Source organism: Argiope bruennichi, chromosome 6 (genome assembly GCF_947563725.1).
Source record: "Argiope bruennichi chromosome 6, qqArgBrue1.1, whole genome shotgun sequence".
NCBI classification, from domain to species: domain Eukaryota; kingdom Metazoa; phylum Arthropoda; class Arachnida; order Araneae; family Araneidae; genus Argiope; species Argiope bruennichi.
In genome coordinates, this window is record NC_079156.1 from 112,816,818 (window position 1) to 112,844,491 (window position 27,674).

Below are 27,674 nucleotides of genomic sequence, written 5' to 3' on the forward strand. Positions count from 1 at the left end.
TGCGTTTTTCATTTATACGTTGTTTTATCAACGTTCTGATTCATTCTTAAGTTTTGTCATGATATAGTATTTCGTTCACGATGCAAACGATACAGAGCTTCGATTATATCTCCCTTTCGATATTGAAAACGATTGATGTATCTTTAAAGTTGTGGTTATTTTCGAAGAATATATGAATTGTGATAAGGGTATTATGATTTTAGGATTTTTCATGATCGATGATTTAATCTTAAGGTATCCGACTAGGTGGTTCAAAAAAAATTTTTACAAAAAAAAAAAAATCTTATGTTTTTTTTTTCTTCTATTAATATAATAATAAAATGACGAGTAAAAGTCAAATTACTTAAATATATATGTGGAGTTTGAAAAAAAAGCATATTTTGACGTGCATTTTAGCATTTATTTACCATCGTTCTAAATACAAAAAATTGTTACAGTTTTTCATTTTTCTTTGTAACATTACATATTGAAATTTTAGAGTGTAATTAACTATTATATTCAAAAAAATTGTGAGTAATAAATGAAATTATATATCAAATTTTAGAATTTTTTCCAACAATATTTACATTAAACAGTCATAATTCCACTTCTAGAGCATTCAACATCAAATCCATAGTTCATTACATTCTGCATAATATAGCGAGCACTAATTATAAATTTCATTAAGATATCTGGATTATTTTTTGAGATGTACGATATTCGTACAGTAGAATTATGAAAAAAGTCTTTCAGGAAATGCATTTAAAGTTATTTATTCCTTATCAATAAGCATCACTTACATGTCGATAGTTTGTTATAACTTGGTTTCTAATTGGCATAGAGACAAAATAAAGATATCACTGGGAAAAAAAAACCGTACCTATTTTTTTAATACTGCAAAAAAAAAAGAAAAAAAAAATCGAATTTTTATCTAAATTTATGTTTTTAATCTAGATGAATATCTTAATATTAATAAAAGTAACTGTGATTTCATATGTGTACCTTTATTTCATATTTCCTCCTAAACAACCAGGCCAAATTTTACACTATTCTTTTGAGCACCAGAAAGAATATCGTCAACTTTCCTTAAATATTCAATTAATTAGAAATTAGTTGAATTTTTACCGTTTTTCTGCAGTAATTTTTGAGTAAATTAATTTACCAGAAATATTTTAATACCATCTTGAAGCTCAAAATTTTACCTTTTCAGTGATACCAACATTTTTTCTGTGCAATTTTTTGCTTTAATTTTTATTTACTCTTTTGAAATTTAACGCTGACGATTTTGAAATATTGTAAAAATTAGATTCTGATTTACTCTACCATTATTTTGCTAACTCATGGAAATTTTTACTGGTTTAAATTAGTTCATTAATAGTGTCTCAAAACAACTGAAAGAAAAAAACTGATGTACCCTTCATTTTCAAACTATTACTCTTGACTAAGACAATCAATCAAGAGGTGCGGTATTTCAAAAGGAATATGTGTATTCTAATTATTTATACAAAATTAGTTTTTTTACATTAAAGATATCATATATGAAGGCTTTTTAATTCCTAGCTACTCCCGGTATATCAACTAGTAACGCGCCCAGTATTTATTATATAATGGTTTCTTCAAAAGATTTTTGTACCAATCATTAATTGATGAAAGATTGTTCAATCATTTCTTGTGACTGTAAACTCTTCATTCAAATATAAATCACTTTACATTTCAAAAATATTTTATTTTCAAACCCGTTTGTGTACTTCTTTTTTCAAACTTAATGGAAGTGTTCCGGATAATGCATTATTTTGATATAATTTTATGCGATCGAAAATTTGTTTAATAAATAACAGCAAAATAATATTTTGGAAAACAAACAATAAATTAAATATTGCCTTTTCATGCCGATTTTTAGGCCACATCTCTTCTATAAAGGGCACAACATTAAAACCATTACGCTTAAAATTTAACGGCTGATGCAATCAACCTAAATGTGCCAAACCTAAAGCTTTCAGAATGTTTCGGACTAGAGATTCGAATTTCTTTCTTTTCTTTTCTATGTATGTTAATTAGAATATGGTTAATCGGTTTAATTTGGGGCCGCAGGGAGCTGGTGGTAAGGTCTCAGCTTCGGAACCGGAAGGTTTCAGGCTCGAGACTCCGAAGAATCGTCGTGTATGCGGGTCTGGTGCACGCTAAATCCATCGAGGCCAAACGTCCTCCCTCTAGTGTGGTGTGGAAGCTTGGAGAGGGGCTGCTAGCTTAGATGTCATCCTCATCATCTGATTGCAGTTCAAAATTACGAGGTCCGTGCCAATATTGCCCTAGTGTTGCTTTAAAAACGTGACGTTAATATAATTAAACCAAACCAGACTTAGTGAAAAGATATAAAAACGTAAAATCTATAATGCAGATTTTCGCCTACTGATATTGAAATTAAATTTGTTTGTAGTAGTAGATATTGTATGTCGTAGATCATCATAAACTTTGTCTAATGAGAGCATAAAAAATATACGAATATGATGCCTTCAAAAATAATTTTATTATTATAGTCAAAATACATCCTTTTTCGCTATTAAACTGTGGAAACTCGTCCGGGAAACGCAACTTGTGTACTGACCGTCGACACACTTGGCTCAGTATTCCTTTCTGGACCGTGAGCCGGACATCCTCTACTGTCCTGAATCTGGACACGGACCGACGGTATGAGCGGTTCCCTCAATGAGCTGCTCTGAGGTGGAACGCTGACCACCGACTCTTCTTCTGAGGTTTGGGGGGATGTCGACGATCTGTCAACGATTCTAACGTGCCAGTTGTGTTCTCGCCATCGAGACCATATCATGAGATGATATCTGAAAATATTGGTATATGGGATGATAGCCGTATCATGAGATGGTATCTAAAAACATTGGTGTGTGAGATGATGACTATATACACTGAAATAGTATATGAAAAAAACCCTTATGTATGAGATGATATCTGAAAGCATTGGTATATGAGATGAGGCCCATATCTTGATATGATATCTAAAAACATTGGTATATAAGATGATTACTATATTATGAGATGATATCTGAAAATATTGGTGTGTGAGATGATGACCATATATCATGAAATTAGGGATTGCAATACCGGAACAAAATTTCAATACCGGTATTCGGTACTTTTTGGATCTTAATACCGGGATACCGGTTTTAATACCGGTATTAGAAATTTTAGGGAAAAAAAAGGGGGGGGGGTGTTTTATTTGCCAGTTTTATTAGAGTATAAATATCACAAAAAAATTGTAACTTATAAATTATAACAGTATATAAAGAATCACACACAAAAAAAGTAAAGAAACATTTTATTTATTTAAATCACACAAAAAAAGTTTGTTTGTTTGTTTCTTATGGCACTTGCCACTGACAAGCCCGCTGTTACGAAGACAGCGATTTAAGCCTGAGGGGGAACGTCTCTTATTTTTTATAGCAGCGCCAACTAGGGCCAAGAGTACGACTTTGCCACTCACGCATCATTCATTCGCTTGCACAACCCCTTTTTACAGGAGGGCACATTCACACATCTCACAGATAGAACAACAACCATGCCCAAACCGGGACTCGAACCCGGGACGCCCAGATCACGGGGAAGACGCGCTACCCCTATGCCAGGACGCCGACCAAAAAAAAAGTGTAAATATAACTATTCAGTCTGTGGTGCTATTACAAATTTTTGAAATGTGATCTTAAAAAACATAATGCATCAATTGTACTGTCATTAAGCCTGAAAAGTAATTTTGTGCAAAAATTACCAGCTGTTGAAAACGCTCTTTCGGCATCTACTCTAGTCGGTGGTACTGTTAGCAATGCGCGATATATTTTTTTTCCAAGTATTTACCTCTAAATCCTCATCTCCAAACAAATCGATTTCTCGTCGGGTGGTTTTTGGATATAGCTGATTGTATTATGGTTTATTGAAATTTTTTTTATTTATCACTAATTCTAATTTTTGTTCAAGAGACAATTCCTTTTCACTATCGACATTAGTGTCATCATAATCTTAGATAACTGAACCGAATTCTTCTGAATATGGATAGGTTTGTGGGTAAAAAATTTTAAGAAAATTTACTATAAATTTAATCAGATTTGAATTGATTATTTTCTTTTCCTCTTTTTCATTTTCATTTTTAAAACCATTATAATTATCTAAATACCATAAGACATTTTCTATTTCTGTATGCCTTTCATCTGTGCGATTTTTCAATGTAATATATAATTCTTCAGATAGTAATGTGTGCTGTTCTTTCAGTGACTGCAACATGAAATTTATTGTTGCATTAGCTGTTAATAAATTAGAATCTATCCTACATAATGCCTCAATAGTAAGTTTTATTGGAAGTAGAGCTGATGCAGTTCTGATTAAGTCGAATTCACTATCTGAAAAATTAATTTACAGGTTTAAATCGATTATTGCTTTTTGGATTGGATTTCTCAGTTTCAAAAATCATTCCATCATTAGAAATAAACTGTTCCAACGTGTTTTAGAATCTAATATTAACATATATTCTGTTTTATTTTCAGTAGTATATATTTTAGTAATATGTCATTTTTTATAGGGGAACGTTTAAATATCTTAACAATTTTTCGAACTTTATAAATTATAGGAAGCAATTCGTGATGGTTTAATATTTCATCCTCATTAGCAATGTCTTCTTCAACAATTACATCGTCATTATCTTCATTGTCAATATCACTCACAACTCTTATTCTCTTCAAAGTTGGAATCCGAAATTTCTATATCCACTGTATTTGGATTCTTCTGTTCTTAATTTTTTTGGTATAATACATCTATTAATCCTAATTGAATTCCATGAGCATAGCACAATTGCTGATTTGCACCAATCAACTTTCCAACTTTTTTCATAACTGTTGCTCCATCAGTCATTATGGATACAATATCTCCCTTCAGGGATAATCCATGTTTCTCTAAGTTAGACTTAAGCAATTAATTAAGCCATTATTTAGCTAATTAATTTCGTCCGTTAGGGAGGCATAAAACAAAACATATACTATTTTGCTACGTTGGCGATCCCTGAACATATAGGGGAGGCAATTTAAAAATTTTCTAGTAAATACCGAAAAACCGGTATTTAAACTTGTGAATACCGGTATTACAAAATTGTACAAATGGCTCAAAATACCGGTATTCGGTATCCCGGTATACCTGTATTGCAATCCCTACATGAAATGGTATCTGAAAACACTGTGTATGAGATGATGACCATTTAATGAGATGGTATCTGAAAACATTGATGTATGAAATGATGATCATATCATGATATGGTACCTGAAAGCATTGGTATATGAGATGATGACCGTATCATGAGATGGTACCTGAAAACATTGGTGTATGAGATAATGACCATATCTTTTCTTAAGGAATATTGATAAAAAGTTTGTCTTACAACAACATTAATAAAACTCACTATATATTCCCTTGCAGCTTTTTATTATCTCGGAATAAATTATTACTTTAAAGTCCATCTATATATTTCAGCGCCTCATTTGGATTTCAATTGCGACTTAACTGAATCTTTTGCCTCTGTATCAATCTATGTTCACATTATTCCTTTAACAGAAGACTTTTTCTTTCTGTAGTTCTATAAGACCTGTCGTCAGACACCGACAGGGTCTTAGCCTGAAATTGGTAATAAAAAGTAGAGAAAAAAATTGTAAAAAAGAGCTGAAAATTACATGACTTCTCTCGGTTTCAAATCTATTTTGCTATGGCAAATGGAGATAAAAGGTTTACCTGGTACATAAGATGATCCATGTGACGTAGGCCATGACCAGAAAGACGGCCAGGGTGACGAGGGCTATGGTTTCCAGAGTGGAGTTCTTCACCTTCTGATAGTAGATGGCCCCTTCCGCGCAGAGCCAGAAGGTGGCAATCCCCAAGGGGGTGAGGAAGGCAAAGCAGGTGAAGTCCCCGATGAAGTTCCTTCTGTCGTGTCGCGTCTCTGGCTGTCTACACCATTCCCAAAAACTCTACGATGAGAGAAAACAGAATTTAGTTCATTGAGAAAAGAGTTCGAAAGTTTTCTTTGACGCAGAACTTAGAAATCATTAATTAAGTAAACCGTTGAACATGAGAAAAGTATCCTTTCTTTTAAAAAAAACCTTAAGTTAATTAAAAACGTAAAAAAAACAAACATGTATTATATTAATAACTGCTTCATTGAAGGTATTTTTTGAGATAGCATTCAATAGTATTTATTGCACGCAAACCATACTGCAGATTTTTTAAAAATTGAAATCTCAGTTTTTGGAAATATGCTTTTCAGTAGAAAGCAGAGGAAAAAGTCTTATATTTAACTTGATAAATAATCAAATAATGTTCTAGCAAATCCTAATCTATAATAAATTTTAATCAATTTTTCGGCAAATAAATTAAGCGAACCAAGACTGATATTCATCTATTTGAGGAAATTTGAATCAATCTGGCTTTTTGAGGATCGAGGGAAATGGTAAAATCTCGGCTTCAAGGCCGGAAAATCTCGGATTCAATTGAATCAATGTAAAATCCTCCTCGTATTTAAATTTTGTACATGTTAAATCTAATGGGATAAATGCCTAGCTACTAATTTTAGATAGAAGTTTAAATAAAAGATGTTGACACAGTAATCTCTTCTATATAAGGTTCAAAATTCAGATTAAAATAGTTCCGACAAATAGTTCTAAAACACAGTGTTAATATAAAAAATTTAAACCCATAGTTTTATTAAATAATATTCTGCCCTTCTTTATTATTTTTGTTTGCTGAAATTTTAGAGTTTGAAATCCATGCTGTGTCACCTTTCTAGTTCTTCTGGTTGTGAAATGATGTTGGCACAATTCGCAAGTCTCACAGTTGGTTGACTCCAGCCACCTTTCCAAGCAATGACGATGAACATACTCTATCGTACCTGGAAGATATATATATATACATGTTAAAACTAGAAAAAAAATTGTTGAAATAAAAAAAAGTAACTTATTTATATGCCACTAATTGCAATAATCTTCATATTTACACTATTTATGGACGATATAATGTGCTTTTCGTTCAGAGAAAGTGATTGATGTTGATGTCGTGTCCGTGTTACCACGGAAAGGGGGTGCATTAGCTTCTGAAGGTAAAGACCCCTGAGTACCCGAGGGCAGAAGTCTGACTTCCAGCTCATATGAAGATGAAACTCACACATTCGCTTGCATAACCCCTTTTTACAGGGGGGCACATTCACACACCTCACAGATAGAACACAGATGACGAACAACCATGCCTGAACCGGGATTCGAACCCGGGACGCCCAGATCACGGGGGAGTTGCATTACCCCTATGCAAGGACGCCGGCTGAGAAAGTGATTGAAATAGAAAAATAAAGCGGATAGAAACAATTATTGGAAGCTTTAGATAAAAATTACGCAGAAACATAAACTATATTTTAGTACATTACAAAAAAAAATTTATAACCAATCAATTCAATTTTACCACAACATTTTTATCAACGCTAAATGGATCCTTTGCAGATATATTTATTTTAATTTCTATTTCACTATACTGTTACAAACCTGTGAATCAGGTGCTTATAGATTCATAGGAGAGCAAATATTGACACCCAGAATTTCTAATTTTGTGTTAGATTTTCAAATAAAAAAAGGAAATCATCCATATCTTTAATTTAAAAAACTTTGTGGCGATGGTACCAACCGGAAAAATGAAATGTTAATAAAAAATAAAGAAAGTGAAATTTTTTTTTCTTACATAGTAAAAGAAAATTTAAAAATTGTTATTTGTAAAATTTTTTTAATAAAAAAATAAGTATAAAGTAAGTTAAAAAAAATTAAACGAACAATTTTTTTTTATTTCTACACTCAAAGTATACGAAAAGAAAATACCCTAATCGTGAAAAAAAAAATGACCTTGAGATTTTAATGAATTTTTCACATTTAGTATAAAGAATGTACAGTAATCGTCAAACAATTCGAACTCCAGATTTTGACGAACCTCTGCGTTTTAGACTTCCATGAGATCGAAAAGCACATATTTGGAAAATGTCCATCTGTTCTGTCTGTAACAAAGATAACTCAAAAACGCTTAACGCTAGACAGATGAAATTTGGTATTTGCACCAAATTCGTAGATTTCTATCAAATTTTGAGCAAAATCCACTTTGGGAAGTCTGCCCGGACTGTTTGAATATATGTTAATATAATAATAACAAAACGAGGGAAGCTAGACTGATGAAATTCTGTATACAGATTTAACATCTATAACATAAGACACCTATCAAATTTTGAGCTAAATCCAACCAGGGGTTGACTGTCTGTTAGTCTATACTTCCTGAAAAATGTGAACGGGGTAACTCAAAAACACATTAAACTGGTTTAATTACGCCAAATTTGGTACTGAATTTGGTAACCACAAGTGTAGTTTTGTGTCAAATTTTGTATTCATTTGATTAAATAGTAACTGCATGCGAAAGATTAATCGCCAAAAATCTCGCCATAGGTGACAAGATGGATTCAGCAAAATTACTAAATTCAGCCAAAAGTAAATATTCCGTAACTATTATATGGCAACGTCATGGAAGGCGTCCTCTGTGATAACTGCTTTTTCAGAGACTATGTCAGAAAGCTTCGGGAAACTTCCTCTCGCTCATTAACATAATGTCTGTTTATGTCGCTGTGTTCTTTTACAAGCATGATCTGATACACTGCCCAGAATGGAATCAGTTTTGTCAAATTCTTGCTTCAATCAATAATAAAAATTAAGCGACAAAAATATATATTTGTTACATAGGGGGTTGAATAGGGGGGATGACACACCATTTGTGTCGTTTTCCTTCCGCTTGTGTTTATCTTAAAAATGTAAGCACTCTAGATGTTCATGGTGTTGACCAAGTTCCATAATTTTCATTTGAAGGAGGAAGGGATAGTATTTTGATTAGGGAGTATACGAGAAAGCTTCGGAGAGACTTCTTCCATTGGTGATTTACTAACTCAAAAGTGGTGGACTATGGTCTTGTGGCAGCGTCTCACTTCTGAATGGGTGGAGTTAGTATCATCCAAGAACCACTTTGTATATGGGAGAACTAACATTTTAAAAATCCATTTGATTTAAATATATTTCTACTAAAAGAGTCGTTTGGAGAGAAGAATTTTTTTATTTGACCCGAATTCGAAATGCATAGATTCCAGTCCTAAACAGTTCTAGTGTAATCTCTAAACAGGATGTTATCAAACTAACTAGTGATCTAAATAGTGAAACTTATCGCGTTCCCCAAATATTAAAAATCGCGCACCAAAAGCTCTTAAGTAATTAATTGTCGCCAATGGCAAAGAATTAATACTAAAGTTCACCAACGGCATATGGTTAACACACAAGTACTGCAAATTCCTTAATTCACTGCAATGTTACGTAATGAAACTGGAAAAGATTATATAAGACAATTTACAAATATTGTAATGAATTTTAATTTCATGATATTACTGCTAATTAGGGATTTTTGACACAATGTTCAAGTATCGCCATATTGTGCCAAACATTCGAGAAAAAGTTAAAAACAATGGCAAAATCTAAAACAGCATGGTGATGAAATTAGTTAGCTGAAAAGTTTTATATTATAACAGAGATAAAATTGAGCAAATGTGTAAAAATAGTAAATAAAAATGAAATATTTGAAAAGGAATTTTTATCAGCAAAATACAAATATTTAAAAAATGGTGAATTAAAAAAATAAATTATGATGTTAAACAAAACAGGGAATCGACTAGAATCTGCTTGATAAAAAAAAATGGAGCATACTGTGCGCCATTTCCTAAGCAGCAAGCTCTTCTAATTGCAATGGGTAGGTCTAATACACAGTCGAGTCATTTTGGTATCCAATTTCAATAATGGTTCAACCGTTTCAAACAGGTTCATCCGTTACGTTCCAAAGGTTTAACTGTATGAAGCTTGTAGTGGAATTGCAGAACCCTTGCTGTAATAATATCATATATTTTTGCAAGGATAATATCTATCCAATAAGCCAACTATATGTTACCAAATTCTTATATGCTCGCTCAAGTTCCAATAGTCTGGGACTGAACCGTAAAACCCCCAAAAGAAAAATGCGCAAATACTAAATACTAAATTACAAAATCTTAATAATAATGACTATCTCTTCTAGATTTGTGAGAAAAATTATCTATAGAGACTTAAAAGTTCTGAGAAGATTTTATTATGCAACCAGCAAGGGAATTCTTCATGTAGCTAGCAATCCCGGAAATAATCTAATCACATTTCAACATTTTTTCATCCACAATAACATGAAATACTTTTACTCATACGCAATTTCAACTATCCTTCCATTATTCTATCCCATTAATTCTCGACTGATACCTGACATTTACAAATTTAAGTATTCCTGGACTGCATTATAAATCAGTAAAATTTTTTAAAACCTCCCTCAAAATTACTAAGATAGAATCAAAATAGGAATTTAAAAACAGTTAGAGCATTGCTGACTCACTCAGTTTGAGAAGATGACAGTGATACACAATCTATGGTTCGCCTTCGATGACCAGCTATTTACCCACTATATTAGTAGTATTTATTTAATCATGTTAACCAACTTTGATGAATTACATCTTATTACGACAAAATAAAACTATGCTTTGAATTATATTTGAAAAATAAATATAGAGCATTCTATCTGGTTAACTATGATTGAAAAATGATGAAATGAATTAACGAATAAAATTGGCGAAATCATGTTATGTTGTTGATGCTGGCAAAGTTTTATTTTGAGATATATTTAAAAAATGGAGGCCATAAGAAGCGGTCAATCATTCATGATGTAGCTAAGAATCATGAGCGTTCGTGTGAAATATAAGTCGACGAAATTGGCGGCAATGATTATGGGACTTTTCCAAGGTCTCACTCCTTGGTTTAGGTTTTAGAAACTATACAATGAAGAAATATTTTAGAGATTTCTTTAAAAAACGAAAGGTGATGGGAGGTAAGTGACCTAGATAACATATTTGAAGGCCATGGGCTTTTATGTGAAATAAAAATCGGCAAGATCGAATGTGTGATTGGAGATAGATGATTGCTTCTATGGTTCGATAATTATTTTAAATATAAAGATTCAAGACAAATGAATGTGATAGTATAGGAATTTCTTAGTCAGAATAGAGCAATTGTCTTTTCTAGAAAGAAGAAGAAGTGTATGTTAAGGACTTCATAAGTAACACCAGTGAATTTTGGTCTTAAAAGTTACCTTTGCATTTGCAGGGTCTTAAAAGTCGTTCCCTGCTAGGGCCATTATAGCAAATTCTGCACATGGGATTATTCTCCAGATCAGTGACTCTCAACAAGACCGTCTCTTGTGCTGAACTTTTTGCTTCAGATGATTCTTTTTGCTCCTGAGAGCTTGACATGTCACTGCTTTGCGATTTTGAGGTTCCATGACTGGAGTCGGCTTGTTTTTCCATAAAATCAAGTTTTAAACATCAGCAAAAATATTTGAGATTTTAAGTAAACAACATTAACAATTTATAGCTGAAGTAGTCAACGTTGTTTTTGAATCTGAAATCTTAACCGAAATGATTGATGCCATTATTAAAAAACAAAATCTTGATATGAAAGCAATGAAAATTTAATGCAACAGCAATTTAAAGTATTTCATATATTGATATTACAGTTAGTGTAGTTTAGTCACAATTATTTAAAGCGTGTTTCTTTTTAAAGTTTCATCTATATTAATGGATTTCAATATTATCTCGTATATTTCGCAGACGAGAAAATAAATCTGATTTATAAATTGATTGATTTTTACTTTCTCGTATAAGTAGTATGGAGAAAGTATTGTAATAGTCGAAAAATTCGAGCATGAAATTTTGACGAATTTCCACGTTTTAGAATTGTCTGAGTTCGAAAAATACATTTTTAGAAAATTTCCGCCTGTCTGTGGCAAAGATAACTCAAAAATACTTTGAACTAGAAGACAAAAATTTGGTATATGGTTTTTTTATAACACATTTGTAGATTTATACAAAATTTTGAGTTAAATTCGTCCAGAAGAAGTCTGTTTGTCCTACTATTCGAATGTACTTTAACACGATACAAAAAAGGAAAAGACACAGATAGATAAAATTCGGTAGACAGATTCAACGTCTTTAGAATAGACACTTACCGAAGTTTGAGTCAAATCCGACAAATGATTGACTATCTGTCTGTCTGCACTTTCAGAAATATGTAAATACCATAACTCAAAAACTCAGTGGCTTAAATATATCAAATTTGGCATGCCATTTTGTGACTACAAATGTAGTTTTATGACAATTTTTTTCTATCAGGTTGGGAAATATGCGTCTAAAACGCAAATTCGATTTTTGGATACTTTTAACCATATACCAGGGATTAATCGCCAAAAAACTCGCCAAGGATGATACTATAGATTCAGTGAAAATACCAAACTCTCGCTACATTTTAATATTTCACAGTCATTGTACTCCAGTGCCAGGCAAGGTTTCTACTGGGATAACCTTTATTAGAATGCATGGAGAAAATTTTTGGAGGCATCCACTTCCTCTAGTTAGGATTAATCATTAGGAAATCATTAATTAATCATTACGAGGAAAAACCTGTCATCCAAAACAACTCAAAACATAAAATAAAAATTTTGCTACATTAAATTTTAAAATTCAAGTTTCGAAGGAAATTTAGTCATTATTGTGACTATCTATATATCATATTTCCTAACATATTTGAACCGCAAGTAAACAAGCACACACATACACACACACACACACACACACACACACACACACACACACACACACACACACACACACACACACACACACACACACACACACACACACACACACACACACGCTCTTTTTAAAAGCATAGACTTATATTTGAGACAGTTTCAGAATATTTTGAGCGTTGCAAACATTTTACTGCTGACATTTAATTTTCTCCTTATCTTGTAAACTAGAGATAATCTTACAAAATTCAGTTCAAATTCGGAATCAGCTTCATAAGATAAAATTACTGGAATATCGTATATCGTTAAAATTAGTTTTGAAAACTGATATCGTTCATTCAAATGTAATTCATGTGTTTCAAGTGAAAAAAAAGTCCTTTTACGAAATTTCCGACGAAAATTCAGACTTATTCTGGCCTATTCAACTATTATTCCTGATTTCGATATTTAAACCAAGTCGAATAAATTTCTTAAGTAAATAAAATGAAAATAAATAACAAAGTTTCACTTTATAGGCCATTTTTTTTTGGTAACTGACAAACTCGATCTGCTCTGAATGAAAATGTTTTTATATATAATATGTTTAATGTAAAAATATTCTATAAAAATATAATTCTCTTATCGTCTGAAATGCTTTTTTTTTTCAATTAAAATAAAAACATTAAAAACCATATTTCTCCTTAAACATTTTTAAAACCATATTTCTCCTTAAGTTATTGAGAATTTTTGGTACAGAATTTATTGGAAGATTGGTATAGAATTTATTTAAACTTTACAATTGTATAAAATCTGCATTATCACCACTAAATTTAAAATAGATTTTTTTATACACGGAAACATAGCTTTTAATTAATAAAAAAAGAAATTATTTTATTAATTGTCCTGAAATCTCCCCTAAAACCTTCCTTTCGTGTCAGGGTGTTTGTGAACAATATTTGAAGAAAATTTATTCGATGATTTAGATTTTTATAACGCGTTTATGCATTTTGTGAAACAAACATTCTTTACCCATCATCGCTTCGACAACAACAAAATTTATTTCATATCATGGTATTTCCTTGCCATGAACGAAATAGAATTTTCTCCTTTCTGGTGTTTCTGTGCCTGTTCGGAAAAATATCTGTAGTGTTTCCTCAGTCTAGGTCCTTTCTACTGTTTTTTCTCTTTTTCTTTTTTTTCTTCCTAAATTGAAATTAATGTCATTGGAAGCATAATTATTTGTTCTGTATAATGATTTATAAATAAGTTTCGTATGGTATTTATTTCAAAAGTTACTGGTCGAAAACTGAGATTTGATGTTATTTTTGTCATTTAATTAAATATTTCAAGAACCAATTAATTTTGAAATAAAAAGTTGATTTATTCCAGAATGGCATGCGCATTGTCACGACTGTTCAATGTTTCGGAGAAACTCTTGTAAAAGATAACCAGACATATATATATTTTTCTTTTTTATTATAAATTAAACTTCCGTTCATGAGTAATCCTATAAACAAGAAAAAGCTTTTTTTGCCAGATTGTACTAATGGAAATCTTTACACTAATTAGAAACAAAACACTTTTTCTATTCTAAAAGTAGTTTTCAGACTAGGAAATTTATATACAGTGGCTCAAAAAATTGAGAGTACACCTTACTTTTACTTCATAAATCCGACTTTCAATATAAATAACACATTAACGGGAAGTGCAAACATGATTTCATTTTTACACATAACAAATGGTTTAATTTAGAGTAAAAATAAAGAAAAATCAACGAAAAATTCTGGGTTTAGATGGAAATTCCATTTCCCAGCAGGACAACGACCCCAAACAGAATGCACGTAACGTCAAAATTTGATGTCTTTTTCATTGTAAATAACAGTTACACACACCACCACAGTACCCTGACATCAATGCCATTGAATATTCGTGGGGGATACTCGAAAAAGTGGTTCAAAAATACAAAATTAGAAACAAAACCCATTTAAAACAAGTGGTGCAAGAAGAATGGGGTAAAATATCTTCAGATACCACCAAAAATGGGTCGAATCGGTACCATGACGTTTAGAGACCATTATAAGAGCCAAAAGACATGCAATTTAAAAGTGACATTTTGTTTCTATGCATGATATTGCAGAAGTTTCATTGGTGTATTCTCAATTTTTTGAGGCAAAATTCTGCGTATGTTTATTTAAAATGCTTCTGAAAATTTTCAATTTAGAAATTTTTCGTTGATTTTTCTTTATTTTTACTCTAAATTAAATCATTTGTTATGTGTAAAAATGAAATCATGTTTGCACTTCCCGTTAATGTGTTATTTATATTGAAAGTCGCATTTATCAAGTAAATGTAAGGTGTACTTTCAATTTTTTGAGCCATTGTATATCATTATAATTGATGTTGAATTCAAATGCTTAGAAATTTTGAAGCAAGAGATATTCCAGTTTCAATATCTTTTTCTGTTCATTATTTGAGTCTGATATATGTAAAGGAACTTTCCTTAAACTTAGTTTCTTGAAAATCCTCAAAATAGCTAGATAATCAGAAAGATAATTTCGGAAGATTTAATCACGGCTTAAGTTAATGAGAACCAAATATCAATAAACTTGTTTCTTCTAATTATCGAAAGCACTGAATGGAAGTATTTGCAAAACGGGAGGGAGGGCGTCATCCGACACGTCATTGGACAAACGAAAGTGGTAAAAGCGATTACCGACTAGCGGACTGATACAGACCGAAGAATCGCCGCTCACACAATCGAATGCAGAGATACGGTTGAGACACTCGAAAAATAACAATACTCCCCGCGCCTTATCTCAGTGGAAACGCTGCTTTTGTTATCTGCCTTTACCGGCGGTACAAGGTCCGATTAGTTGCCTCCTCTACACCTCTCGAGCGGATTGACACCCAGTTCGTCGTGTGGCCTTGCCGTGCGTGGTCAGAGGGACAGACGAAAGCGCCTACGCCCCTAAGAACGTACACGAAACAAGATGACCCAACAAGTGACCACTGGCAGTCCGCCGAAAAATAAGGAAGAGGCTATTGCCAAACTGCTGGAGAGGACTGGATATGAAATTACCAATGAAAATGGCCAAAGGAAGTATGGACCTAAAGATCCCAACAGTCTACCGGTTCCATTAAAAGGCAGTGAAGTTTTTGTTGGTAAGCTGCCGAGGGATGTTTTCGAAGATGAGTTAGTGCCCCTTTTCGAAAAGGTTGGACTAATCTACGAAATGAGATTGATGATGGACTATGGTACCAGTAATCGTGGGTTCGCTTTCGTCATGTACACATGTCCAGAACATGCTAAAAAAGCCATAGAAGAGTTGAACAACTATGAAATTCGAAAGGGGAGGTTTATCGGAGTGTGCAAGTCGGTGGACAACTGTCGTTTGTTTGTGGGCGGGATCCCGAAGAACAAGACGAAGGAAGAAATCTTGGAAGAAATGCAGAAGGTCACGGAATCGGTGTCGAAAGTGATTCTCTATAGTAGCATTGCGGACAAGTCAAAGAATAGGGGATTCGCTTTTGTCGAGTATGAGAACCACAAAGCGGCTGCGATGGCCAGAAGAAAACTCATCCCGGGCAAGATACCTTTGTGGGGACATGACATTGCTGTAGATTGGGCAGAGCCAGAACCAGACGTTGATGAAGAAACTATGTCAAAAGTGAGTACAGTTTCGAAATCTCTCACAAGTTCTTTTAATTGCCTTCCTCATCAATAGCTTCTTACTTGCCCTAAGTTAATCAAGCAATTTTATTATATAAGCAATGAAATATTTATTTGTTTGACCTTTCAAATAGCATAAATCATTGAAGAATTCTAGAAAGAATATATTTTGATAATACCATGAATTTGGAATATAATGAGAGAAAATTATGATAATTCTTTCCTGTATTCTCTGTTCCATTTTTCACTTTCTATCATCAACTATTTAAAAAAATTCATGTGAAGTAGTTGTTTTACGTGTTTAGTAATATTTGTGTAATAATAATTTTTTAATAATTGAGTCAAGCTTATATATATTTTTTTGTTTAAATATTTATGCTAAACAGAATTCTACATTCTCAAACTATTATCGGAAGCATAAAATCATTAAAATGAAAATATGATTCTTGGTAATGAAGTATTTGAAGACTATTAATATATCTTTATAATAAATCTGTATATCTTGAATAAAGGAATACCAAAAGGGTTATATAACACAATATTCAATAAACCATATTAAAATAATTCTTTTGTCCAATTATATTAAGATGTAGACATTATTTTTAATACCATTAAAAAGTAGTCACTGTGATGAACGTGATATTCTGCTTTAAACACTGACATTGTCTCTGTAAATGCAAAGGTTTTTTTAAAGAAATACCAAACAAATGTCAAAAATTTAACTGTTTGATTTGGTGCGTATCTCTTAACAAATGAAATTTTTTGGTAAATGAAAATGTTTTGAACATTTATTTTAGCTTGGAAACTTTACTTTTAAATCAACTGCTGTTAAAAAAAATATTAAAAGAAGTTATTATGCTTTCAAAAATGGATTTATAGTGCATTGAGTATTAGGAGAAATTGTGTATCTTTTAAATAATCTCACATACGAAAAACTTACAGAAAAAGTATTCCAATGCCCAAAAGATTCGGAATTGTGATTTTAATGATTTGTTAGAATTCTGAATCTGAAAAGAACAAATTTTGATTTTAAAATATTTGTTTGTATGTCACTATTTAATAATATATTGTTACTATGATGCTTTAAAAGAGCTATACATTCAGAGATTTTTCAGAGTATATGCTTTATCATTGATTTTTAATAGGAAGTTATTCATTTTTCATAATTACATTTATTTGCCTATGTATTGCTACTAACATGTAAGGAAAATATCGCATGCATTTTTAATTATTATTGTTTTTTACATGCACGTTGCCACTGAAATAAGTCAGTACTTCATTAGTCCTTTTTTGATCAATCATCTATAAATACTTGTGAGCAACAAATTAATATTTTGTTGAAAAATTCTTATGAGCACAAACTCTTGAAACTTTAAAATGCCAAATATAATTAGCATATTTTGGAAAGAATCTTCAATTTTTGAAGATATATAAGATATATATAACACTAAACAACTGAATTCTCTAACAACAATGTATTTCTTCATTATGAAACATTGAAATTCATCGTACCTCACAATTTTCTCTATTCTTATATCGTCTCTGTATGTAAAAACATGGATAATTTTTTTTATCTGTTATTATATGTTAAATTATGAAGTCAAAGTAATTTTAGAAATAGATGCATGAAAACTTTAACCTGCAGACGATATTTTTTCAAAAAACAGATGCGTTCTAGAAGTAAATAACAAAACTATTTTAAATTTATTTCTTTATTTCAAAATAAATATTCTTTGATTCGAAAAAATTAGCAGAGTTTTTTTTCTTTCTCCGAATCCTATTTGTAATATCGAAGGAATTTTTCTTCCTAGGTTTCTCCAGCGTTTTTTGATAACGCTGGATTTCTATGATATTGAAGCCATCAGAAACTGATTAGGTGGATTTTTCAAAAATAGATAATTAAACTGATAGATGTTGAAGAAAATAAATAGTTTCTCTGAAAGATTCGAAGCGAAGAAGTTTAATAAATGATTTATAATGTTTATGAAGCTCAGTTGAATCAGCTACGTCACGCTACAATTTTTATAATGCAGAATCTAATATCTCAATTTTAAAATTAGTATATTCAGTCAAAAACTACCTTAGAAAAGATTCATGCTTACTTATATAAGTTTACACTGAAAATGCAGGATGGCGTTATGTTATTTAAATATACATTATAATATACTGCTATTATTATAAAATATCTTTTTGTAAATACAGTATTTCCTCAAAGTGATCAAACGTTGTCGAAGTTCATTAGAATGGTGCCTTATCTATTAATAAAACTTAATATTTCCCCAAGTAAATATTTTTTTTAACTAAACTGGGAGCTTCGTTCGTTTTCGCTCTCCAACCCCGATGTTGTCCGATACTGTACCTGATGTTCGTTAGTTCCAGTTAGCAATTTTTTAAACTCTACTGGCCATTCGTTAATATTAGAAACTCAATTTTTCCATGATGACAACATGCATTTGCCGATCGGCGTACTTCCGATTAAATATTAAAGCCCCACAATGAGAACATTATCTTCATACATCTCTAATACCTAAATATTTATTCAATTTTTCATGTTTTGCCACTATCGTATCAGCTTCACGATCAGCCTTTCCTTTCAAATTCGTAATTTCTATATTTCTTCGCGTTTCTTTTCCATCTGATTTCGCTGAACGCCCCCTCCGCCTATTATTATTAAAAAACCAATTCAAGGTTAACAAGTGTATTGCTTATGTGTTCAGACGATTGCTGGCCGGGAGACTAAAAATTTCCGTTACTCCAAAAAGGTAAACAAACCGTAAAACTATTAATTAATGTTGCCACAAAGATATGTCTAAAGGTAGAATTAGCAAATAATGTTGTTTTAATTTCATTTTCTGTTACTTAAAGCTTTCCTTTTCCTTTTTTGTTACCATTTCACCTTCAAGCGCAATATAAATATTTCCTATGGCGTAGTGATAATTTTCATTAAATATTTCAAACAATCTTGGCAAAACAAGCCTCAAATGTTATGGGTCAGATGTGTCGCTATCTATTAATTACAAAAAAAAAAAAAAAAAAAAAACACAATGATTACTTAAAATTTTTTTCTATACAATTGAGATATATCTTTATTCTGTTCTAATTAAAAGTATCTAAAGTATTTTTAATATAATGTAAAATTTATTTTTCATTAAAAATTTATAATTCAAGTGCAATCAAACCGCTACCAACTCTTCATTAAAAGCACTATAAGTTAATACATATATTTGGAAATATGTAATATTCTAGAAATTTTAGTAGCTGTTTAAATATTCCTTAATATCCACAGCATTTTTTGAATGACACGCCACTGAGTGCATTAATTTCTTTCATAATTTCTGCATCTATATTCCACCATTCTCACAACAGCATTTTTAAAAATTCTTTTATATTTTAATATCGGTTTAGCAAACTCTAATCTTCAGTTTTCGCCAGATGTGCTCAACTAGGCTCAAATCTTGTAAATGTGTCATGTTTTCAGAACTGAAACGAAGTTATAGAGCAAAGACAAATTTTGTGAGCTGTGTGCCGAAGATCATTATCATGATAAAAGAAAAAAAAAAGAGTGGTTTCCGATATTCAAATTTTGGATTGATAATATAAAATTTCTTTACAAAATGAAAGAAAATATTCATTATTCATGAATAACTAGCAAATTTCTTAGGTATCTCAAAAGAAAACCAGATTTCTTCACACTTTTTCCTTCTGTCTATTTATCTCGATTTTAACAATCGTCGCATATTTTTACTAAAACTGAAATAGAAAAATTTTCACTGAATTCTGAAACTTTTTATGCCGCTCAGTCGTAGATTTTCACAATATTTCTCAGAATAAATTTGTGCTCATATCAAGCTATCTTTTCTTGGCAAACACTTCTTGCTTTATATCAATTCAATTTTTTTTTCAAAAAGGTTTTTATCTCAACGCAAACAGTTGAATAAGATAAATTTGCTAATTTAGAAACATTCCAAATTGACTTGCCTCTTTTATGCTGAAAAATAATCAGTTTTTGTGCATCATTCATTATTTCTTTCCATTTACTTGTTATTTTTTGGATAAACAGAATATTTCTAGCGGGAATTATTCGGAAAGATGAAAATCAAACGATATTTAAAATGTCATCATTATGTAAAAGTAAAAAAACAACAACAAAAACATCTGGAAATAATTTTTTTGTTGAACTAAGTTGAAAATGTGTTGGCGGCTTTTTACCTTGGTTTTTTTTTTTTTTTTTTTTTTTTGTTGTTGTTGTTGTTTGTTTTTCATTTTATTTTTAGATAAAAATTATTTCATATTTGAAAAAAAAATACATTAAGTTTCGTTCAGAGTTAAATGGGGATGAAATAAAAAAAATCTTAAACACAATTATTTGGAATTCAGTTATTGCTAAAGGGGTTTTCTAGGAATTTTTAAACTGCTTGATCTCTTTTGAGAACTACTACTTAATGTACAAAATGAGCTATGTGATAGAAAGAAAGAGGATCATTATTAATTAATTATGCAATTTGCATATTTAAATGGAAAAGAAGAATACCCAAGAAATTTCTTAGAATATATAAATTTTGAAATATTTTACTGCGATATTTTTTGTTACATTATTATTATCATGCAGCATAATAAAAACCGCTTTTCTTAGTATTATTTCAGTCATGATAAAGAGAAATCAGAATTTATTAATATTTTAATTATTTTAAGTAAGTTGTTTTTTTCGGCAATTAAGAAATGGAATTATTTTGAAATTATTTTATTAGGGCATTCAAAAAATTAGTTACATTCAAACATTTAAGTCATAAGTCCGCTATAATGCAATATGACACATATACTAGCACACCACTTCTCTACCTAATCTCCCAGTCGCTGGAGACATTTATTGGAACTTAGCACTAATCGTTCGATGCCCTGACTATAGAAAATCGATCCTTGGTCCTGCAGCCAGCTTAGAACAGTTGCCTGAACCTGGTCATGGTTAGAAAATTGGCTTCCACCCAAATGTTCTTTGAGCTTGTCGAATTTGTGAAAGTCACAAGGTGCCAGATCGGGACCTGGCGCCTTGTGGATGCTGCCAGACCTCCCATCCAAAACTGCGAAACAAATTCTGTGTTGTGTTTGCCTTGTGCGATCTTGCATTGTCATGCAAGATGACAATACCTTTGCTTAACTTTCCACGTCTCTTGTTTTTCAAGGCTTTGCGCAAACCTCTTAATGTTTCACAGTACGACTCAGCATTAATGGTCTTGCCCTTCTACCTAAACTCGGTGTCGACAACTCCTTCGCAATCGAAAAAAACAGTAGCCATTACTTTACACGGTGATGGGGGAACTTTGGATTTTGTTCTCACAGGCGATGATGTGAGTCTCTATTCCATTGACGCTTGCTTCGTTTCTTGGGTGAAGTGATGCACCAATGTTTCATCGCCCATAATGATACAGCATAAGAAATCATTACCTTCCGCAAAATAATGTTGAAGCAATTCCAGGGACGTCGCAAACCTTGTTCCTTTGTGTTCGGAAGTCAAAGAATAAGGAACCTATCCTGAACACAATTTGCAATAATCCAGTTGGTGACGCAAGATGGAATGAGCACTGCCAAAGGATATTCCCAAGTCCTGTGCAATGTGTGCAATGCTCACTCTGCGATTGCTGAGAATAATGTCTGCACCATGTCTGATGTGCTCACCGTTGTTGGCCTTCCTTGCCTTTCCACATCGGTTAAGTCTGTGCGACCGTCTTCGAACTGCTGGCACCATTTCTCAATGGCTGGACGTGACATTGCATGTGGCCCATACAGTTTCAATATTTCATGATGAATCTTCATTAAAAGTTGTACTCTTAAAAAACGTAATGTTCCACGTACTTCAACGTTAGAGTATCTTTCCAGCAGACGCGCCATTTTTTTCTCGTACTACGCAGCAACGGTTTTCACCATCCGAATGAAATTGCTGCAATTGTAAGTTGTGGAACTCAATTATCGTCTGCGCAAATTTAGCTTTTGTTTATACTATGATGCCATCTATGGGGGAACAAGTGTAACTTATTTTTTGAACGCACTTTGTACAAGCAAACTTTGTAAGTAAAAGCAATTTTCATAGGAAAAAAAATTAAAATTTAATTTTTGGAGATTTTTTAGATTTTTTTGTTTAAAAAAAATCACATAAATTAATCAACCTCAAAGAATTTCAAACAAGCATTCTATTAAATATCTAGGATTATGTAAATAATTTCCATTGTGGAGAAATAAGATTGATCGAACTTTCTCTATAAATTGAAATAACAACGTGTTTCTTGCGCAGTTAGAACATTATCTTTGTTGGATGTTTGTTGGAATTTTAGTGCTAGAGCACTTCTTCTTAGATTGAGAGTTAAAAAAAATGATAATATTAATAGTCTAAATAAATTTTTTAACCAAAAATGTTCATCTTTAAAGCAAAAAATTTTATAGACAGTGATTTGATTTTATCCGTCATTATATTATTGAATATTAATTTAAAAAAATTACCGATTAAAATATGAATTATTATTAAATATAGAATCAAGATCTAAGGTACCAAAATTACCCTTTATTAAAAAATATCTCTAAATGGGGCACCTAGGAGATTGAAAGAACTAAAATTTAAATTTAGAAAATATTGTTATTTTTTATTTCATTCTTATACGTTACTAGTTTTTCTTACACTAAAGAATATATTCACAATCTTTGATAATTCTTTTTATTTATTAATTTTTTTTGCTCTTTTGAAAAATAACAAATATATAATTAATAAAACTTAAAAAAGCTTTAAGATTCCTAAATGTAATAAATAATGTCAATATATAATTAATAAAACTTAAAAAAGCTTTAAGATTCCTAAATGTAATAAATAATGTCAAAATATAATTAATAAAACTTAAAAAAGCTTTAAGATTCCTAAATGTAATAAATAATGTCAATATATAATTAATAAAACTTAAAAAAGCTTTAAGATTCCTAAATGTAATAAATAATGTCAATATATAATTAATAAAACTTTAAAAAAACCTTTAAGATTCCTAAATGTAATAAATAATATTAATATATAATTAATGATAAATTATAATTATCATTAATGCATAATTAATAAAACTTAAAAAAACTTTAAGATTCCTGAATGTAATTTTTTTTGTCATTTCACTTTTATTGCAATGAATGCGTTCATAAAATCATATTCCTAATTTTAAATGTTGGGTATCTTTCTTTTATAATCAAATGTTTATTAATTTTGCTATTATAAAACATTCTACTCTTTTTAAAATGAATTCCGTTCAAAGTCAATCGGCAAATCGACTTTAATTTAAAAAGCTATTGAGTAATATACATTGATATTTCTATTTAATCATCATCAAGCAAAAATAATTGAATAATTCTGAAAATATTATTTAATCTGGATTATCCATATTTCTTGCTTGTAATTTTTAAAATAGTAATCTTTAATTTGTATTAAAGAAGAGTCTTTATTGGATCAATAAATAATTTATTGAAATTCATTTCTAATAGGTTCTCTTAGTAACTTTTTCCTATTAAAGTTAGATTTTCTAGTAGTTTTACTGTGTTGACTGAATCATATGGTTTAAGAACTAAGACCTCATGTTTAGAAAAAATGTGGCATCGTCATTTGATTTTGGAACACCTAGGCGGTTTTCGAGATAGAAATCTATCATTAATTCAAATCTATAGGGAATTAGGTAACTTTATGATGGAGGCTGGTCCACATTTGCGTTTCGTTTGGAGGGGCGGAAGCTTCGAAAAACTTCTAGCAGCTACCATAACTGCAGCGAGAAATTCGTTATTAAAGCGCATGCTAATACCAGTTTTTCGAATAATGGTGGTTAACAACATATCTGAAGGATTTAAATTATAACTTTCCCCCCTAATTCACGTTTCGGAACCATGCTTGAAATAATAGGGTACTTGTTGGTCCTGGATTAGATACTGTCACTTATTACCAAAAATGATTAGAATTTTTCTCATTTTTTTTTTTTTTTCAATTTTAGAACTATGTCAGCGACAGGAGGGGCCACCCACCCCCACCTGGGAAATTGCATATTTGTCTAAAAACAGTAATCTTTCTACATTTATATAGATGTGCATAGTTTTTATGAAGCTGTCACATAGATTTTGTACATAGAGATAATTTTTACAAAAATCACGGAGAAAAATACAGCAAAAAAAAACAAAAAAACATTTTGTATTGAGAGAAGTCAAGCTGTAGAATATTGAAATGAGTAATCATGAAAATATAGATGGATTAAAATTAACGCCATAAATAGAATGCTAAATGATTAACTGTAAAATTTTAATAGCAATTTGATTATTTATAGGTCATTGCAGTTTCTAAATTTGTCAATGTCGGAAATAATATTCTTTACGATATTATAAATAAACCATCCCAAGATAAAAAAAATATCAGTTTGCATTACCTCCTAAAAATTGCTATTTTTTTTTAGCAAAATTGGTATATACATTGAAGAAAAAAAAATTAATTCCAGCTTCTGTTAAAAAAAATCAAATTAATTTAAATAAACTATTTATCTAGTTGAAATAAAAGCTTAACTATTTCCATAAACTAATGGAAAAATTATGTATTGCCAATGAGTAATAAAAGTGATGTTTCTGAAACTGAAGCTTAATTGATTCACAGAAGATTAACACAATTCTCAGAAATGTCAGAATAAAAGTAATATTAATTAAATTTCTTTAAATTTATCAGTCCAATTCTTTTATTTACTGATCATCAATTTTTATGTTCACTGTAACTGTAGAATTGTCCCAACCGAATTGTTAAAAGCGATTAAAATCCACTCAGCAAGTTTGAAAGATAACTTAATGGAACTAACTGATACATTCAGCGATTTATAAATTTTTAAGATTTGATTAAATTATATTAATAACAGTTTGCATTTCATCCCTATTATTAAAATCAGTGTTCAATAATTAAGCTTTTAGCTCTATAGTGCGAAAAATTAAAAAATAAAGCATTACTTTATAATAACATAATTTAAATGAAATAGAACAGTAATTGTTTTGAATCTTAACAAAGAAAGCATCGTTATCATCGGTATATTTCGGGAAAAAAACATGACTTTCTGTTTTTTTTTTTAAAAATATAACAATATAATTTTTAAGTTTTTCCTATTTCGAGGGAATTAATAAGTTTATTGTTCGGAGTTTTTGAAACAATTTCAGAAATTAGAAGTGGCTGTAATTTTTTTTTTTTTTGTAATAAACGATTTAAAAAATAAATTTCTGCACGGTACAGAATTAAACTTAAAGTTTCGTTTGGGTGCATAATAGAAAGCATTACATTGGTTGTTTAATACGGTGATTTCACTTGGTCGCATGGGCAAAAATCCACATTATTTAGTGCCAAATGCTCTATGAAAATGCCAGTAATGTGAGATAAAAAATGCCTAATGCTCTACTATTTAATGCCTTTTTAATGTCAGTTGCTCTGAAACATGGATATTTGCTTATTCTTTCGTCCCCCGCGATAAATCGCGAAAAAAAAAAAAAAAAATGTAAACCGTCGCCGATAACTTGGCGATTGGCAACTCGACATCGATGATCTTGGCGTAGTCAGAAAATTGCCATATAAAACCGGGAATGCAATTATCTAGCATCATATATACATTATAATTTGGCGTTTTTTAGTGAATTCTGAAAATTGCTAAATAAACCCGGGAAAGCAACCATCTTGGTACCTTATGTATAATTGAACTTTGGATATCTTGGCATAATTCGAAAACGACAAGTATACCTGGGGGACCATAAAACTAAACAAGTATCAAAATATATTCGCAGCCATGTATGTGGCTATCATCTTAACGGTGAGAAAAATAAAACTTCCTGAAATTGCTTCTTGAGTTTACATTTCATTGAGATGTGATGTAGATTCTATCGTAACGTTTTCTCAATGTGCAACAGAGCTGACTGAAAATACTCATACAGAAAGCTTCACATGGTAGTGTAGTATGGTACCATATTGGCTTGGCTTAGCCAAACTTGCGCCAATAAATTTCAACCAATCGTATATTTGTTACCCTGTGATTAAAGAATATCACTTAGGCTCCTGTATATGATTGAAGATTTTGTATTTTGGATAACTTTTTTTACTGATCAACTAAAAACTAACAATTTAAAGTGAAAATCCTCTAACAATTTTTGAATTTTATGAATAAAAAAATGTAATTTTTAAATAACTCTATTTCTTACTAAAAAAAAGCTATACTCATATGTACATACACACCATACATATGTTAATAGCAACAGTTTTTTTCTTAAATAGTAGTGAGTATTATTTAAAGTAATTCAACTGTTTGTTACAAGGTGACAAACCATACATATATGCATACAATATAAGTATAACGCTTACTAAGATAAGGTTACGTTAGGTCCAACATATAACAATCTCTCCTAGCATTAGGACTGCAGTAGCCTGTTGGTAGTTTCGACTGTAGGGGTTCGAGTGCAACAAGGAATTTTTTTTTGTACATGAAAGCGTTGTTTGTGTTAATCCCCTTGAAATCGGACGATTTTCCATTGATGGGACTCAAAAGTAGGGAGATTTGGTACCAGTTCAGACGTCATCTTCGATATTTGGCTGGGATTAAAGATTACAAATTCTCCAAATAGTTCTAAATGAGTTATAAAATTGATGCCAATCTACTTATAAATTCAGAAAAAAACTGTCATATTAATATTATTAAACATCAAAGAACGTTCGATTAGAAATAAAATTAGCAAGGTTATATTTACAAAAAATATATATAAAAAAGAGCTTCCTAGAAGGATGCATTGAACACACATTTTAAAGGGTTTTAGAATCTTAGATTTTGCTTTTTTATGATCTAAAGAGGAACAATTTTACTTTCTTGTATGCATAGTATAGAGAAAATACAGTAATCATCAAAAAGTTCGAACTCGAAATTTGGACGAATCTCCACGTTTTTGACCTCCTTTATTCAAAAAAGGCATTTTTGGAAAAGGTCTTCTGTCAATGACAAAGATAACTCAAAAACGCTTTGAGCCAGATGGTGGAAGTTTGGTATACGGTCTTTACATCGAATGTGGAGATTTCTATCAAATTTTCAGTAAAATCTGTCCTTTGGAAGTACGTCTATCTGGCTGTTTGAATATAAATTAGTATGATAATTATAAAACAAAGAGAGCTAGATTAATAAAATTCGATACACAGAATTAACATCTATAGTCTTGACATCTGTCAAATTTTGAGCCAAATCTAAGAAGAGGTTGACCGTCTGTCGGTCTCTATTTTCAG

General features: G+C 31.0%; 2 protein-coding genes across 4 annotated transcripts in view; one reads left to right on the forward strand and one right to left on the reverse strand.

The window, feature by feature from the left end:
• Positions 1 to 2,539: 2,539 nt before the first annotated feature.
• Positions 2,540 to 11,458, reverse strand: LOC129971909 (E3 ubiquitin-protein ligase MARCHF2-like). Its single transcript, XM_056085887.1, has 4 exons — positions 11,245 to 11,458; positions 6,801 to 6,910; positions 5,758 to 5,993; positions 2,540 to 2,816 (listed from the first exon to the last, which is right to left on the reverse strand). Exons 1-4 carry the CDS (start codon positions 11,456 to 11,458, stop codon positions 2,540 to 2,542), a joined length of 837 nt encoding a protein of 278 aa, XP_055941862.1.
• A 4,121-nt stretch (positions 11,459 to 15,579) lies between these two features.
• The window catches only part of LOC129971519 (RNA-binding protein 47-like), a 33,943-nt gene continuing 21,848 nt past the window's right edge, over positions 15,580 to 27,674 (forward strand). Inside the window, exon 1 of one of the 3 annotated variants that reach the window (XM_056085366.1) lies at positions 15,580 to 16,385. In XM_056085366.1, coding sequence (XP_055941341.1) covers positions 15,708 to 16,385 — 678 coding nt within the window. In that variant the 5' untranslated portion in view covers positions 15,580 to 15,707. The remainder of the gene's footprint in view (positions 16,386 to 27,674) is intronic. The other 2 variants (XM_056085365.1, XM_056085367.1) reach the window with 2 other exon arrangements.

What these genes read in the sequence shown, in the direction of transcription:
- LOC129971909 (XM_056085887.1), bottom strand. Translation starts at nt 11,458, where the DNA reads ATGGAAAAACAAGCCGACTCCAGTCATGGAACCTCAAAATCGCAAAGC. An exon ending in AAGACCCTGCAAATGCAAAG is followed by an intron (nt 6,911 to 11,244) that starts GTAACTTTTAAG and finishes TATATCTTCCAG; the next exon opens with GTACGATAGAGTATGTTCAT. An exon ending in TGGATCATCTTATGTACCAG is followed by an intron (nt 2,817 to 5,757) that starts GTAAACCTTTTA and finishes CAATATTTTCAG; the next exon opens with ATATCATCTCATGATATGGT.